Here is a 13,644-nt window from a genome sequence, read left to right as displayed (position 1 = left end):
CCGCGGCTCCTCTCCCGCCCGGGAAGATCGGGACCCACAGGAGGTGCTGGGCAGGACCAAGGTCACCGGAGGCCTCCCCGCTCCCCCCTCCCCAGCGGCGGCCCGGCCTCTGATCTCCACCCAACAAACAAGCCAACTCTGAGAGCAGCCAACAGCGCGTGTTTGTTTGCCGCACACGGAGGTCACTGTCCCCACACGCAGGGAAGACTTCAGAGTGGGGACCTCTGAGCCCCGCCGCGGCACACGTGGGGCCAGGCCAGAGTCGGCGGGTCAGTCTAGGCCTGGGCAGGCTCTGGGGACCGTGAGGCCGAGGGCCCAGGTGGGGCAAGGTCCCTGGGGGCCAGGCTTGTGCGGCGGATGCCATCCTGATACTTGTGGCGGCCAAGCTCCAAGATAGCCCGCACCTCCTCCGCCGCATCCCGCCGGTCGCTCTGCTCCAGGGCCTGCACCAGGCGCCCCACTGCCCCTGGCTGTCCAGCCTGGTGCTCAGCCCAGGAGAAGAGCATGTGACGGATCTGGGCGTCCAGGTCGTCCCTGGGGAGAAGTGGGCTCGGTGACTGAGGGGCCCCCCCAGGACTACCTACCACACCCACCCTGGGCCGGCTTCCTGCTCCCTGGGCCAGTGTGGCCAGACCATCCCTGTCTGTACCTGTTTGCCCTGCCCCCCCAGTCCCCGAAGGCACTTCAGCAGCCTCAGGGGGCCCTCCAGGAAGCAGGGGCCCAGGCCTGAGGCGGGCCCAGCGCGGCAGCCAGAGGCTGAGAGGCACGCACCGGAACTCATGCCGGATGCGCTGCAACTCCCGGTAGGACAGGCCCAGGTGCAGGGCCACGGCCGGCCAGTCAGGGCCCAGGCGCCCGGCCAGATTCAGCAGGTTGCTCTGGGTCAGGAAGCCGGTCTCAGCGTCGCCCAGGTTCAGAGGTGCCAGGGAGAGGCCGGCTCCCTGCCCCGGGCCGGGGCCCTCGGCCCTCCGCAGTCTCTGGGGAGGAGTGGACGCAGTGAGCCCTGGCCTCGGCCTCAGGCCCGCCCCTGCCCCTTCAGCCCGCATCTCCCCACCCCGGCCACACCGGCAGCTTGATGGGCAGAGTGGCCATCCACAGGGCGTCCGCGCCCTTCCTCTGCCGGGCTGCCTCGGCCTCCTCGGGCACCTCCTCCGGCACGGCTCCCCGATAGAAGGACACCTGGGGCAGGAGACGGGGTTCAGTGCCCTGGCCTCGGCCCGGGCAGGCAGCCTGGGGGCCCCCCCCGTCGGCCCACCTGGCCCCTCACGGCTTGAGCCTGCCGGTCCAGGGCGGTGGTCACATACACCTCCTTCAGGTTCTTCAGGTGGGAGTAGAACACGAAGCACAGGCGGCCCTGCACGCAGTCCGGGCGGTCTGCGGGGCGGGGTGGGGTGGGGTGGGTCAGCAGGGAGTCGGAGGCAGACCCCGGGGCCCACATGCAGGGGCAGGGCCTACCCGCATCCACGTCGATGCCTCTCTCAAAGGCAGCAAAGAATTTCTCGCCTTCGAACATCTCCACCGTGTCCGAGGGCTCGGGGCCGCGGTACCGCTCCAGCAGCCGCCGCAGGGTGGCATCCACCTGGGGGGCACCCATGGGTTCAGAGCCCACACCCGGCCCCCACCCCCACCCCCCCGGCCCTCCCGGCCCCCGGCCCCCACCTTGTTGCGGGGCAGGCACTGGAGCAGGACCTGCTCGGGGTCCCTGCGCCGCTGCAGCGCGATGAGGTTCACCCGGTGCAGCCGCAGACGCGCCCAGGCCTTCCGCGCGAGGCCCCCCACGCAGGTCTTGGTGGTGTACCAGAGCCAGTACCTGGGGGGGCTGTGGTGAGGCGGGGCTGTGCACGCAGAGGCGGGGTGGGGAGGGGCTGCGGACGCCGGAGGGGCACTGACCAGGAGAAGTGGGTGACCTGGAAGCGCGCGTACAGGTGCGTGAGCTCCAGTGCCACCTGAGCCGTGATGTCATCCCAGGTGGCTGCAGGGGGCGCCCGGTAGAGCAGGTGCAGGCGGGAGCGGTCCAGGCTCAGGCCTGCGGAAGGGAGGGGGCCACAGGCTGAGGCTCCCCACAGGGCCTCCCCTTCGGGCCGCAAGTCCAGGGGTGCCCCACGGCCACCCCTCTCACCTGTGACCCCCGGGGGCAGAGGCAGCTGCACTGTGACTGGCCGGAGGAAGCTGGAGGGGCCGCTCTGGGAGAGGCACAGCAGGGGGCTCACCGCCGCCTGGGGCTCCCCCAGCAGCGCCCGCAGCTCTCTGCCTGCCATGCGCACCACCTAGGCGGACAGGCCCCTGAGCGCCCCGTGCATGAGGCACCCCGGCCACCCCCCGGCGGCTGCCCTGTCTGTACCTGCATTCGGACTTGACGAGGCTCCTCGGTGGCTCCAGGGGGGAAGGTGACCTTGACCCCCGGATGCCCCGAGGACCACAGCAACGTCCCCTCTGGTGGCACCAGGCAGGCGTTGGACACCGGGCGGGAAACCACAAGGAACCACGAGAAGTGGGGTACCTGGCAGTGAGCCCAGAGCCGCTGGGCATGGGGATGGGGTCAGAGGGCACAAGGTCAGAGGGGAGTCAGGTCCTGGAGGACACCCCCCCTCCCCCGCCCTCGTGCTCCTCCCCGGCAGGCCTAGGCAGCCTCACCTTCGGTGCTTCCTCCTCCAGGCGGGTCTCCAGGTCGCTCCAGCTGTCGTCGCTCAGGGTCCTCACCACCACCTCACGGCAGCGCCGGGCCCGTGGGGGCACAAAGAGCAGCCACAGGCCCACCTCCTGCCGGGCACGGGCGGGGGGGGAGAGGGGGAATGAGCTCGAAGGCCACACCTGGCCGCCCCACCTGCCCCCAACCCCCCTGGCCGTGCCTGCTGGAAGGCCAGCCCATGCGGCTGCAGCTCCAGGACCCCACTGAGCAGGGAGTCATGGGGACCCAGGGGCACGAGGCGCGGCTCCGGCAGCCACAGGCGGTAGCGGATGGTGACAGAGGTCGCAGTGGCCCCGGCGGGGAACTGCAGGCGGACACCGCAGGCCAGGGTCACAGAGCAGCCTTGGGGGGTCACGAGGAAGCTGAGCGAGGACAGGACAGGCGTCAGGTCAGACCGGAGGGGCTTCAGGTCTGAGCCTGGCCCCTGGGGGCCTCTGGGGGCCTCTAGGGTAAGGTGTCCGGCGGCTCCTCTGGCCCCTCCCCATCCACACACCTGTCCAGCTCTGAAGTCAGGAACAGCCTGGGCATTCCCGGGACCACAGGTGTCCCTGTGGAAGGACGGGCACCATTAGGATGGGGACGGTGGGTGCCTGTGTCCTGTCTGTAGTCTGCCCTCCTCAGCAGCGAGCCTACCTGGGGGACTGGGGGAGCCCGGCAGGGCCTCGCCCAAAGGGTTCCCCTGCAGGCGCACAAAGGGGGCGTCTAGCAGCTCGGGGGGCACTTCCCGGAGCTGGTTGTCCCTCAGGTCCAGCCGGACGAGCAGCGGGAGGCGGGCCAGGCCGGCGGGCACCGAGACCAGGAGGTTGCTGTGCAGGACCAGGAGCTGCAAGGAACGCAGCCCCGCTGTGGGCAGGCACTGCTTAGGCCCCAGGAGGACAGCTCGGGCCACCCCGCCCGGGGAGTGACTCAGTCCCTGCCCCAGGGCTGCACCCTCAGAGCCCAGGCGCCTGAGCAAGGAGCCTCAGAGCCGGGGAAGGGGGCCTACAAGGCTGCCGCCCAGGAGCAGCCAGGCCTGTGAGTGCAGGGTCCCGGCCGGCAGAGGATGAGAGGGGCTGATGCGTGGAGGCCTGGCAGTGGCTGGGGGCACGCCCTGCTGTCCTGCGAGCCCAGGAGGCATGGCGGCACTCACCCAGGGAGGCCGGGAGGCTCTGCAGCCGGTTGGAGGCCAGATTGAGCTCCTGGAGGCTGCTCAGGCCTCCGACCTCAGGAGGCAGAGTGTCCAGGAGGTTCTCGGAGAGGTCCAGGCGCTGGAGGGCGGACAGGGCTCCCAGCGCTGCGGGCAGCGCTTGCAGGTGGTTGTGGGTCACAGAGAGGAAGGTGAGGGCCGAGAGCGCCCCCAGAGCCTCGGGCAGCTCTGCGAGGTGGTTGTGAGAGAGTAGGAGGGCGCCCAGGTGGCGCATGTGCGGGATGCAGGCGGGCAGTGTCTCCAGGCTGTTGAAGCTCAGGTCCAGGTGTGCCAAGCGGGTCAGGCCACTCAGGCTGGCGGGCAGCGTGGCCAGAGAGCCCCGCAGGCAGGCACCCTGCGCATCCCAGTGCTGCCCACCTGGGAAGGTGAAAGGCGGGGGTGGCCCTCAGTCCCAGGTCCCAGCTTAGCCAGGGAGGGAGCTGCAGGCCTGGAGGCAAGGGCCTCTAGGTCTACCCCAGCCGGACAAGGACAGACAGATGGAGACATTGGAGAGACACCAGCAGGTGGAGGGAGGCAGGGGCCGGGCCTGAAGGCTCATCTCAGCCGGGAGCCATCGCCCAGGGCCTGCCCCAGGTAAGCGTGCACACTGCCGTCTGCCGGGGACCACCACCAGGCAGCTGCGGGGCCGGGAGCTGGGGCGCAGCCTGTGTCACGTGGGGAGAAGAGGGCTGGGCATGCTGTACGGACACTAGTGATGGCGGCTGGGAATGGGGCTGGCCTTTGAGGACGGAGAAGCAGGGGCAGGAGCTGGAGGTGGGGGTGGGAGAGGGCTGGGACCAGGTGGGGCTCACCTTTGAGGACCAGGGAGCGGAGGTGCGGCAGGCTCCTCGGAACCTGAGCCAGGGCGGCCCCCAGCAGCCGAGGGTCTTCGTGGCCACTCAGCTGCAGGAACTCCACCCGCAGCAGCTGAGGGGTGCGCCGGGCACACAGGCGCAGCAGCCGGCGGCAGCCCCCGGGGTACAGGTCCAAGCTCAGGCGGTTCCCGGCCAGGAGAAGGGATGCCCCTGGACCCGCATCCACATCCGCAGTGTCTGCAGCATCTCCTGCAGCAGCCGCCCGGGGCTGCGGCTCCTCCTTCGCCATGGCCATCGCCCACCGGCAGGCCTCGGGGGCTGGACATGTCCCAGCTTGCCAGGCAGGCCTGCTCAGGCAGGGCCCGGAGAGCCTGCGGAGTCAGGGTGGGAAGAGGGGAGGAGTGGGCTGGACCCTCCTCCCGGGCAGTGGCATGGGGACTCTGGTTTGTTGTCAACACACTAGCTCCTACATCCCAGCGCCCAGGCTGGGCAGATCCCAGATGAAATGGGGCTGGAAGATGGCAGCCCAGGAGGGCAGCAAGCAGTGTGACCTGTGTGTGGAGGAGCCTGGGAACCTGCCTGCCGGGAGGGGGGCGGGGGGACGTTTCGCACCCTAATTCTGGACATTTGGACAAGGGGCTCTAGAGCTGTCAGATCATCCTGGCTGTCCCCTTCTCCTCTCCCCCCCTCCCCCCAAGAGTCTCCCGGGTTCGGCCCCACCTCCAACCTTCACTCAACAGCTTTGACAGGTCCGGACTGTCATCTACCACGTGGGGGGGGGGCGTGTCCCGGGCAGTGGGCGACCGATCGCGCCCAAGGGTGTCAGAGAAGCGAGTGTGAGAGGGGAGACTGGGTCTGAGCTGCTGCACCCCACGCCCCGGCCCTGGGAGCAGTCTTTCCGCCCCAGCAGTTCACACCTCGGAGGGCAGCGGAGAGCGGTGCAGGGCGCACTCGGGACTCGGGCGGCCTTAGGGCCGGTCCCGGCCGCAGAGCGCGTGCTTCCCCGCCCCGCCGTCCCCGCCGCGCGTACCTGCGACCCTCCCGCCGGCTCCGTGCGCTCTGCGCGCCCGGGCTCCCGCCGGCGCGTTTCCGGGCGGGCTGGACGCCGGGCGCCGCCCCCTCTGGCCCCGCCCCGGGGGTCCGCGGGCCACCGCCTCTGGGTCCGCCCCGCCCGTCCCGCCCCGCCTGCCCGCGGCCCGCCGGCCGCCCTGGAGACGCGGACGCCGACCCCATCTGCTTCGCGCCCGCCCAGCTGTCTCCAGCTTCCCTTCGCCCGCGCCCGGCGCTGCGAGCTGCGCGCCGTGAAACCCGCCCTTTCAGAGGTCTCGGCCCCAGGCTCGCCCCGGGGCGTGCGTTCCCGTCCCGGGTGTAAAGAGGCTGGAGATGCTCGGGCGGACGGGGCTTCGGGGGCTGACCGCACCTGCGGCCTCACAGCCACTCCTTGATCAGCGTGTCTGTCCGTCCGCGGCCTCACCCGCTCCATGGTGATCACTCCGGGCAGGGCCCCCGCGGGCCTCCCCACGGGCCGTCAACTTCAACTGTGTCTGCATCTCGGAAGGGAGGACCAGCAGGCTCCACGAGGTCCGTTTGCCCAAGGCCACGTGGTGGTGAGCGCCGGCCTCGCCCAGACCCTCGAACCTTTCAGAAAGCCCCCCGCCTGTGCGCTCCCCCAGAGCAGGTGCTCGGTGAAGGGACAGATGAACACCTCCCGCTCCGCCCGTCCTGCGTCAAATCACACCGTGTGCGCGCCCTCCGCCACCTCCCCAGCTACACCATCCCTCCCACCCGGATGGGCAGAACCTGCAGGACCTCCGTTCTCCCCGCGCCTGCCCACCCCCATTCAGTTTCCCCAGAGCTGCCAGGAACACCTTTTTAAAAACTAACCCCGCGAATATTTAGCCTTAAAAAGGAAGGACATTCTGACACGTGCTGCAACTGGATAAACCTTGAGGATATTATGTTGAGTGAAACAGGACAGACACAGAGGGACAAACACTGGACGGTTACACTTACTTTTTTTTTTTTTTTTTTGGTGCCGAGGTTACACTTACTTACAGGAGGAGTCAGGTTCACAGAGGCAGTGTAATGGGGTGACCCGTGGAGACGACCACCAGGGACTCAGATCAAAATTTAGGAGCTTTTATTAAGCTGGCCAGCGACTAGTTACAGCACCCTGCTGAAACAGAGGCTGAACTGCAGTGCCGACTACAGGAGTTACGTGTTTTTTTTAAAAATATATTTTATTGATTTTTTACAGAGAGGAAGGGAGAGGGATACAGAGCTTGAAACATAGATGAGAGAGAAACATCGATCAGCTGCCTCCTGCACACCCCCTACTGGGGATGTTCCCAAAACCAAGGTACATGCCCTTGACGGGAATCAAACCTGGGACCCTTCAGTCCCCAGGCTGACGCTCTATCCACTGAGCCAAACCGGCTTTGGCAGGAGTTACATTTTATTATTAAATTCTGTGGAGGCCCAGAGAAAAATGTGTCTTTCAAATTCTGGGCCCCTAATATGGAGGAAACTCTCTTCGTTTATACTTTTTCCAGTCCTTTGTCTCCCAAATTTGGAATGAGACTTCCGGGCCTTCTGAGAAAGCAGGCCTGCGTGCTGGGAAGGGGCCATGCGACCGTATCCCAAGGCCTGGCCTGGTGCCAGCACTGACAACTCTGTCTGGGGCATGGTTTACGGCCTCTCTGGAATGGGAGTGGTCTTATTTTCCTTATTATTTAAGACAGAAGCCATACTATCAGGGTTAAAATTTCAAACATCAGTTTTTATATAAGATGGATACTTCAACAGGAAGTAAAATAATGAGCCACCCAAGCTGGGGTGTTTGGGAACGTGAAAAAGTTCTGGAGATGGTGGTGGTGATGGTTTTACAACAATGTGAATGTACTATGTGCCACCGAATTGTCTAGTTAAAATGGTAAATTTTATGTATTATTTTCCACGTAAGTCAATCAATCGGCCCCACTGGAGTGGCTCAGTGGTTGGGGGTCGACCTATGAACAGGGAGGTCATGGTTCCATTGCCGGTCAGGGCACATGCCCCCTGTGAGGCGTGCAGGAGGCAGCCAATCAGTGATTCTCCCTCATCATCGATGTTTCTCTCTCTTTCCCTTCCTCTCTGATATCAATAAATATTTTTTAAAAAAATCAATCACATCATGCCACTTCGCTATTGACTGTAATGAAGGGCTATCCTTGCCAGGATGGTTTCCCCACTTTGCCCCAATTGTGTGACCTTGAGCAAGAAGATGTCTGTGCCTGACCTCATCTATAAAACGGGCAGTGACTGCGATGAGCCTGTGGGACTGTGTGGTTTGCGTGAACACAAAGGGGTTTGATGCACATGTATACCCCCGAGGGCTCGCAGCCTCGGGACCCTTCTCCGTCCACCTTTGCCCGACCCCTCTGCCTGGCGCAAGGCCGCTCCTTCTCATCTTTCAGCTCAATGTCCCTGCTCGTCCTTCAGGGTCTAGCTCTGCCAGGGACATCCTTGTTTGTTTTCTCTGCGTGTGGTCGCACTAGGACCCAAGTTTTGCGGAAGCAGGTTGGGTCTATTCCCTTCCAGGCCGCAGCAGGGTCCGACACGGAGCAGTGAGTGGGTGACACATGCTGATGTCCGTGTGCACACGGAGGTCAGAGTGTTGTAACGTACCCCGCGAATCACAGAAGGACGAATCAAGAAGTCGAATTAAAGAGTCACATTTATTGCAATCCGGGACTATGAGGGGGCATTCCCAAATCTCATAGCAATAAGATTGTGGCAAAACCAGACTTATATAGGCAAAAATCACAAAGGTATTGATTACATCCCAGGGTTTGGAATGTGGCAGCTGGCTCCCAAAAAAGCAGATTACAGAAGCAGAATTAAGCATGTTAATTACAGTTTCGGGTCTCGGGGTCACTGAATTGACAGAAATACATTATCTAGAGCCCTTGGGTAACCTGGGTTAAACTTAGGCATGTTATCTAAATTACAGGTTTGGGTCTCCGGATCACTGAGTTGATAGAAACACATTATCTAGAGCCCTTGGGTCTCCCGACCACTGAGTTGTCAGGACAGTTTAGAGTAATTGTGCTGTCCTGGTCTCGGGACCACTGAGGCAGCTGGAACACACCACCTGTGGCCACTAAAACAATTTAGGGTAATTGTGCTGTCCTGTTTCCAGGTACAGTAGAATGTGCTTTCTAAGACCAGTATGATAACAATCGATGGAATAGTCATTCAATCGATAAGGCATTCAATCGAATGGGATGACTTATACAATTCAGAAAATCAAAATAACCTTTCTATTGTGAAGCCAAACAATAGGGTTAGAGTTAAAACTACAGTTTCAATCTGAAATGGTTGCTACCATACTTCAAGCGTTGAGCCGACACAGGGCAGCGCAGAGGAGCGGCCACTGGGACCAGACGGCTCGGCTCCGCGACATCAGTGCGACGAGCGGCTCGCCCGCCTCACTGGGTCAGGAGGGCCAGGGCTCGAGCCCACCGGACATGAAGCCTCTGTCCCAGCGGCCTGAACGGCCAAAGCCGGAAGCGCAGCGGCTGAACCTGCGCAGCCTCAGTGCGACCCACGTGTCGCTCCCGCCGGGAGCAGCGCACCCACGATTCCGGCCGCTCTGGACGATGGGACTTGTAGTTACCGGCTGCGTTGGCCGCTGTCGCAAAGGAAGGCGTGGTGGGCGTGGCGGCCGCGCTGCATGTTGGGAGCGTGCAGGCCCCGCGTGGAAGGCTGAAGATAGAAGCTCCGCTCGGGCTCGCGCCCCGCTCCGTTCCGCCGCCGCAGGGGTTCCGGGGGACGTGCGCCCCACACTGTATACGAAGGCGGCCTCGGAATTGCCCTTCGCCTTTGCTGGGGCGGCTGCGGGACCCGACGGGACCATGGCTCCTCCAGCGCCCCCATTGACCGAGCGCCTTGTGACGTCACTCGCAGGCGCCGTCAGGGCGCAAGGAGTGTAGCTCCCGGAGGCTTCTGGGTAGCGGATTACCCCCGCCCCCCGCGCCGGCGCCTTCCTTTCCCTGCCTGACGCCGCCGAGGTCGCACGCGCGAGTCCCCTCCGCCGCCGCCGAGTGAGTGGAGAGACCCGACTGGGCCGTTGGCCGGGCGGGGGCCTTAGGGGGCGGGCAGGGCGCGGGGCGGCCTCGGTGGGGGCCCCCAGGCCGGGCCACGCGCGGCCGCGTTCGGGCCGGGGTGGGGGCGGGAGGCCTCACGGTAACGCCACGGCTCTCTCCGCCGCTCAGGATGCGCTACGTTGCCTCCTACCTGCTGGCCGCCCTCGGGGGCAATGCCTCCCCCAGCGCCAAGGACATCAAGAAGATCCTGGACAGTGTGGGCATCGAGGCGGACGACGACCGGCTCAACAAGGTAGCCGCCCGCCGGGCCCCGGCCGACGGGTCCTCTGCACAGAGGGGTCCCTCTCCTCCCCGATCCGAGTGCTTTTTGGGGAAAGTGTGGCGTGGAGGCCTTGATACGGCCCCACGGGAACAAAAGGCCAGCGTGGTTTAGTAGAAGCACAATGCAAGTCTCGCGTAACTTAAAATTCTTCGGTAACTGCCACGTTCTAAGAAATGTAAAGGGGAAGGTATTTGAGAGCCATTCTTTTTCGCCCAAATTGATTAAGGTGTTATTTTGCCATATATTGGGTATAAATTAAGATATTTTGCGTCTGTGTCTGAGCAGTAACTTAGAGAGATGTGTAAGTTCCCACTTGCAGCGGGTCTCGGTTCGGAGAACCCACTTGTGCGTGGTAACTGGCGGGGCCTGGCATTTCCTCCTGGCCCGCTCCCGAGGCCAGCCTTGGCTCCAGAGGGGGGCGTGCGGGTCGGATGCCCGGTAACTCCGGGTCATGGTTTTCCACTCCAGGTGATCAGCGAGCTGAACGGGAAGAACATCGAAGATGTCATCGCCCAGGGTGAGCTGGTGCGGGGGCTTTGGTTTCCATGGTCCATCCTAATTCCTGTTGGTCGCCTGTGGCCTTCAGGTTTCGCTTGTGGACCAGAGCAACCTAGAATCCTGCCCCGAGGAGTGAGCACGGCTTCCCTGGGCTCATGCCAGGGGCACTTCTAGACACTCAGAGAGTGGACGCCAGGGGGCGCCTGTGCTCTCCCTGGGCCTGGCTGCCCTGCCCCAGTGTTTGGAGACCTGGGCCTGGTAAACAAGTCTCTCCACGTGCCCTCTATAGGGGGGTTGGTGTCAGGGGTGACCACAGGCCCCTGCTCCCTTTTGCTGGGTGGATTGTTTTCTGGTGGCGTCAGGGTGGAGGTGATGGGACTTGTTTGGAAATTGAGCTGCTGGGGCAGCCATTCCTGTCCCTGGACATGTGACTGGCCAGGACAAGAGCCAGCTCAGCCAAAAGCCTCATCTGAGCTCCCTGCTGGGAACGAGTATCTCGACACTGGGGCAGCAGACGAGGTCCCTGCCTGGCCATAAACATGTTTGTCCAACTTGACCCCAGGGTAGGGAGCTATGGCCCAGCTTCTTGTGGGCCAATTCCTGGAAGCCCAGTTCCCATTGGGAAGTTTTGGGGCCGGGGCGTGGCGGAGCCTCTTTCTGGGAGAGCGGGGCAGCCTGTTACACCGGCGCTTGGTGGCTGTCTTCCCTCTGAAGTAGCCTTTAGGCTGAGCGCTGTTCTGCTCTCACTCCCTTCTCTGGTTCCTAGGTATTGGCAAGCTGGCCAGCGTTCCCGCTGGAGGGGCTGTTGCGGTCTCCGCCGCCCCCGGGTCTGCAGCTCCTGCTGCTGGTTCTGCCCCAGCTGCAGGTAAGTGGGCTCAGGCAGCTGGCGCTGGGGATGCCCTGGAGGATCTGGGAGCCTGGCCTGCACTGCTTGCCTCGCTCACTGTGGTCTCTTCCCCACAGCCGAGGAGAAGAAAGATGAGAAGAAGGAGGAATCCGAGGAGTCGGATGACGACATGGGATTTGGCTTGTTTGATTAGTCTCGTTCCCCTGCCAATAAAGTCCTTTTTCCATACACCTCGAGCGGCCTGTGACCCTTTGTCAGAGCCTGGCCTCTGCACTCACCCCTCGTGCAGGCCGCGGTGGGACCCCCAGGGGGGAGGAGCACAGCCCAAGAGCTGGCGCCGGAGCGGGGACACTTCCTGTGGGGGGTCCTGGATGTTGCCAAGCCTGGACAGGCTCGGGAGGGGACACCAGCCGCCTCGCGTGGTCCTGGCTCCCGAGGACTCGGAGTGACGCCTGCAGGGGACACCCAGGGAACTTGAAAAGCTGCGGTGGGCAGCTCAGTTGGTTAGAGCATCATCCGGCCACACCGAGGTCACGGGTTTGGTCTCCTGGCAGGGCACACACAAGAATCGCCAGTAAACACGCAGAACAGCGCATCCACGTTTCTCTCTCCCGCCCCCTTCGCGCTCAGATCCATAAATGAACTTCCTAAAAGCAACAGTGGTTGGTCTCCATTGCTCTGAGGTGGACAGAGGCCACCAGTTCCCCCAGACGCATGTGTATTATGCGAGCGGCCTGTGTGGTCCCTGGGTGTCTGAGGGTGGGGGATCCAGTCCACCACGGGCTCTGCTGGGCAAATGTGAAGTGCTTGTGGGTACATAGCTCACCTGGGCCATGTGCTCACAGTCTTGGGTGGGCCTACCCCTGGTCCCTCAGTAGACACTGCTGCCCCCTCCTGAGGCCCTGGGTCAGCAGCTATTAGGGTGCGCACCTCCTGTGTGAAGAGCCTTCCCCTGTGGGCTAGTTCTATGGGGACAGTAATGAGCAGAATAAGGCCTCAGGCGGGGAGCCAAGACCTGCTGAGGCTGGGGGGAGGAGGGGAGGAAGGCCGGGAGCAGTGGGCCCCAGCTTCTGGGCACGCCCCACCTAAGCATCTAAAATCCTGATGCCCTCCGTGACATAATTCTTATTCAAAAAGTGAACTATTCACGTGGAGGGAGTCTAAAGGCCATGAACTTGGTCTAAACAAGTTTCCAAAGAACATGGCATCCATGAAAGAAAAAAGAATGAAAGGACAGTGGAAGTCCTGGGGAAGAAATCACTAAGAAATCGTTAAAAAATAATAACATGTAGTGATACAAAAAAATAGCAAAGTTTCAAAACAGAACTGAAATGCATAAATGTGCCACAAAATATATATACTGTACATGAGGTCCCTAGAACCATAAGAAATCAGAAAACTGTTAATACCTCGTTCTCGAATTGCCCCCCATTTGGAACCACTGGCCTAGGGCCTTACGGGAGGATGTAGAAGCCAAGTTCCTGGTGGGCGGGACACGGGGCCGAGAGAAGGGACCACTGCAGAGGTCCTAGCGGCAGGTGCTGTGAGGGCAAGTTGCATGTGGGGTGGGGCCCCTGTCCCAGGCTGGGTGGGAGGCCCAGCAGAGAAGTGGGCCCAGGGTCCAGGGCGGAGCTCACAAGGCTACCCGCAGACCCTGAGGAGAAGGGCCCTGTGTGGGCCAGAGGACACCGTGCGAGGGGGGGTGGACACCCGCTGGCATGGCCACCGCACACCAGACACCAGGGTTCCTCCCGCCCCAGCCAGGATTCCAGGAAGGGCCGCCCTGTTCCTGGCTCCAGAGCTGACGTCCCAGAGGCCCGAAGGGAGGGATATGTACCCAAAACAGTTCAACCCTGGTGTGGAAATGGGGGCAGAGGTCTCTGCACTGGGGCAGTGCCATCCCCCAAGACCCCACAGTCCCAATGAAACAGGCAGGACTCCTTGGAGCCGGTTGGGGGAGGCTCAGCCTGCACTGCCCAGCTCCCCTTCCCCCCTCCCCCCCCCTTTTTTTTAAAAAATATATTCCATTGATTTTTTACAGAGAGGAAGGGAGAGAGATAGTTAGAAACATCGATGAGAGAGAAACATCAATCAGCTGCCCCCTGCACACCCTCCACTGGGAATGTGCCCGCAACTGAGGTACATGCCCCTGACCAGAATCGAACCCGGGACCCTTCAGTCCACAGGCCGACGCTCTATCCACTGAGCCAAACCAGTTTCG

At 62.8% G+C, this 13,644-nt stretch overlaps 2 protein-coding genes and 1 non-coding gene across 4 annotated transcripts; 2 read left to right on the top strand and 1 right to left on the bottom strand.

Annotated features, from left to right (window-relative positions):
• Positions 1–142: 142 nt before the first annotated feature.
• Positions 143–5,761, bottom strand: PIDD1 (p53-induced death domain protein 1). Of its 2 annotated transcripts, none has more exons than XM_036295813.1 (16): positions 5,700–5,761; positions 4,667–5,040; positions 3,819–4,232; positions 3,323–3,532; positions 3,183–3,237; positions 2,850–3,051; positions 2,635–2,760; positions 2,342–2,521; positions 2,120–2,267; positions 1,891–2,026; positions 1,660–1,810; positions 1,456–1,579; positions 1,256–1,374; positions 1,066–1,179; positions 772–977; positions 143–534 (listed from the first exon to the last, which is right to left on the bottom strand). In XM_036295813.1, the coding sequence occupies exons 2-16, from the start codon at positions 4,962–4,964 to the stop codon at positions 276–278; spliced, it is 2,742 nt and encodes a 913-aa protein (XP_036151706.1). In that variant the 5' UTR covers positions 4,965–5,040; positions 5,700–5,761; the 3' UTR covers positions 143–275. The 2 variants fall into 2 exon arrangements, with proteins under 2 accessions (XP_036151706.1, XP_036151707.1); XM_036295814.1 differs by having other exon boundaries at positions 5,587–5,707.
• Positions 5,762–9,593: 3,832 nt separating this feature from the next.
• RPLP2 (ribosomal protein lateral stalk subunit P2) lies at positions 9,594–11,653 on the top strand. Its single transcript, XM_036295662.1, has 5 exons — positions 9,594–9,753; positions 9,925–10,048; positions 10,547–10,595; positions 11,343–11,441; positions 11,540–11,653. Exons 2-5 carry the CDS (start codon positions 9,926–9,928, stop codon positions 11,614–11,616), a joined length of 348 nt encoding a protein of 115 aa, XP_036151555.1. The 5' UTR covers positions 9,594–9,753; position 9,925; the 3' UTR covers positions 11,617–11,653.
• LOC118649126 lies at positions 10,625–10,756 on the top strand. Its single transcript, XR_004965564.1, has one exon. It is a non-coding gene; the product is annotated as a small nucleolar RNA SNORA52 (small nucleolar RNA).
• Positions 11,654–13,644: the final 1,991 nt, after the last annotated feature.

This window comes from Myotis myotis, unplaced genomic scaffold, assembly GCF_014108235.1.
Source record: "Myotis myotis isolate mMyoMyo1 unplaced genomic scaffold, mMyoMyo1.p scaffold_m19_p_27, whole genome shotgun sequence".
In the NCBI taxonomy this organism is placed as follows: Eukaryota; Metazoa; Chordata; class Mammalia; order Chiroptera; family Vespertilionidae; genus Myotis; species Myotis myotis.
This window is presented reverse-complemented; position numbering and strand designations above follow the sequence as displayed.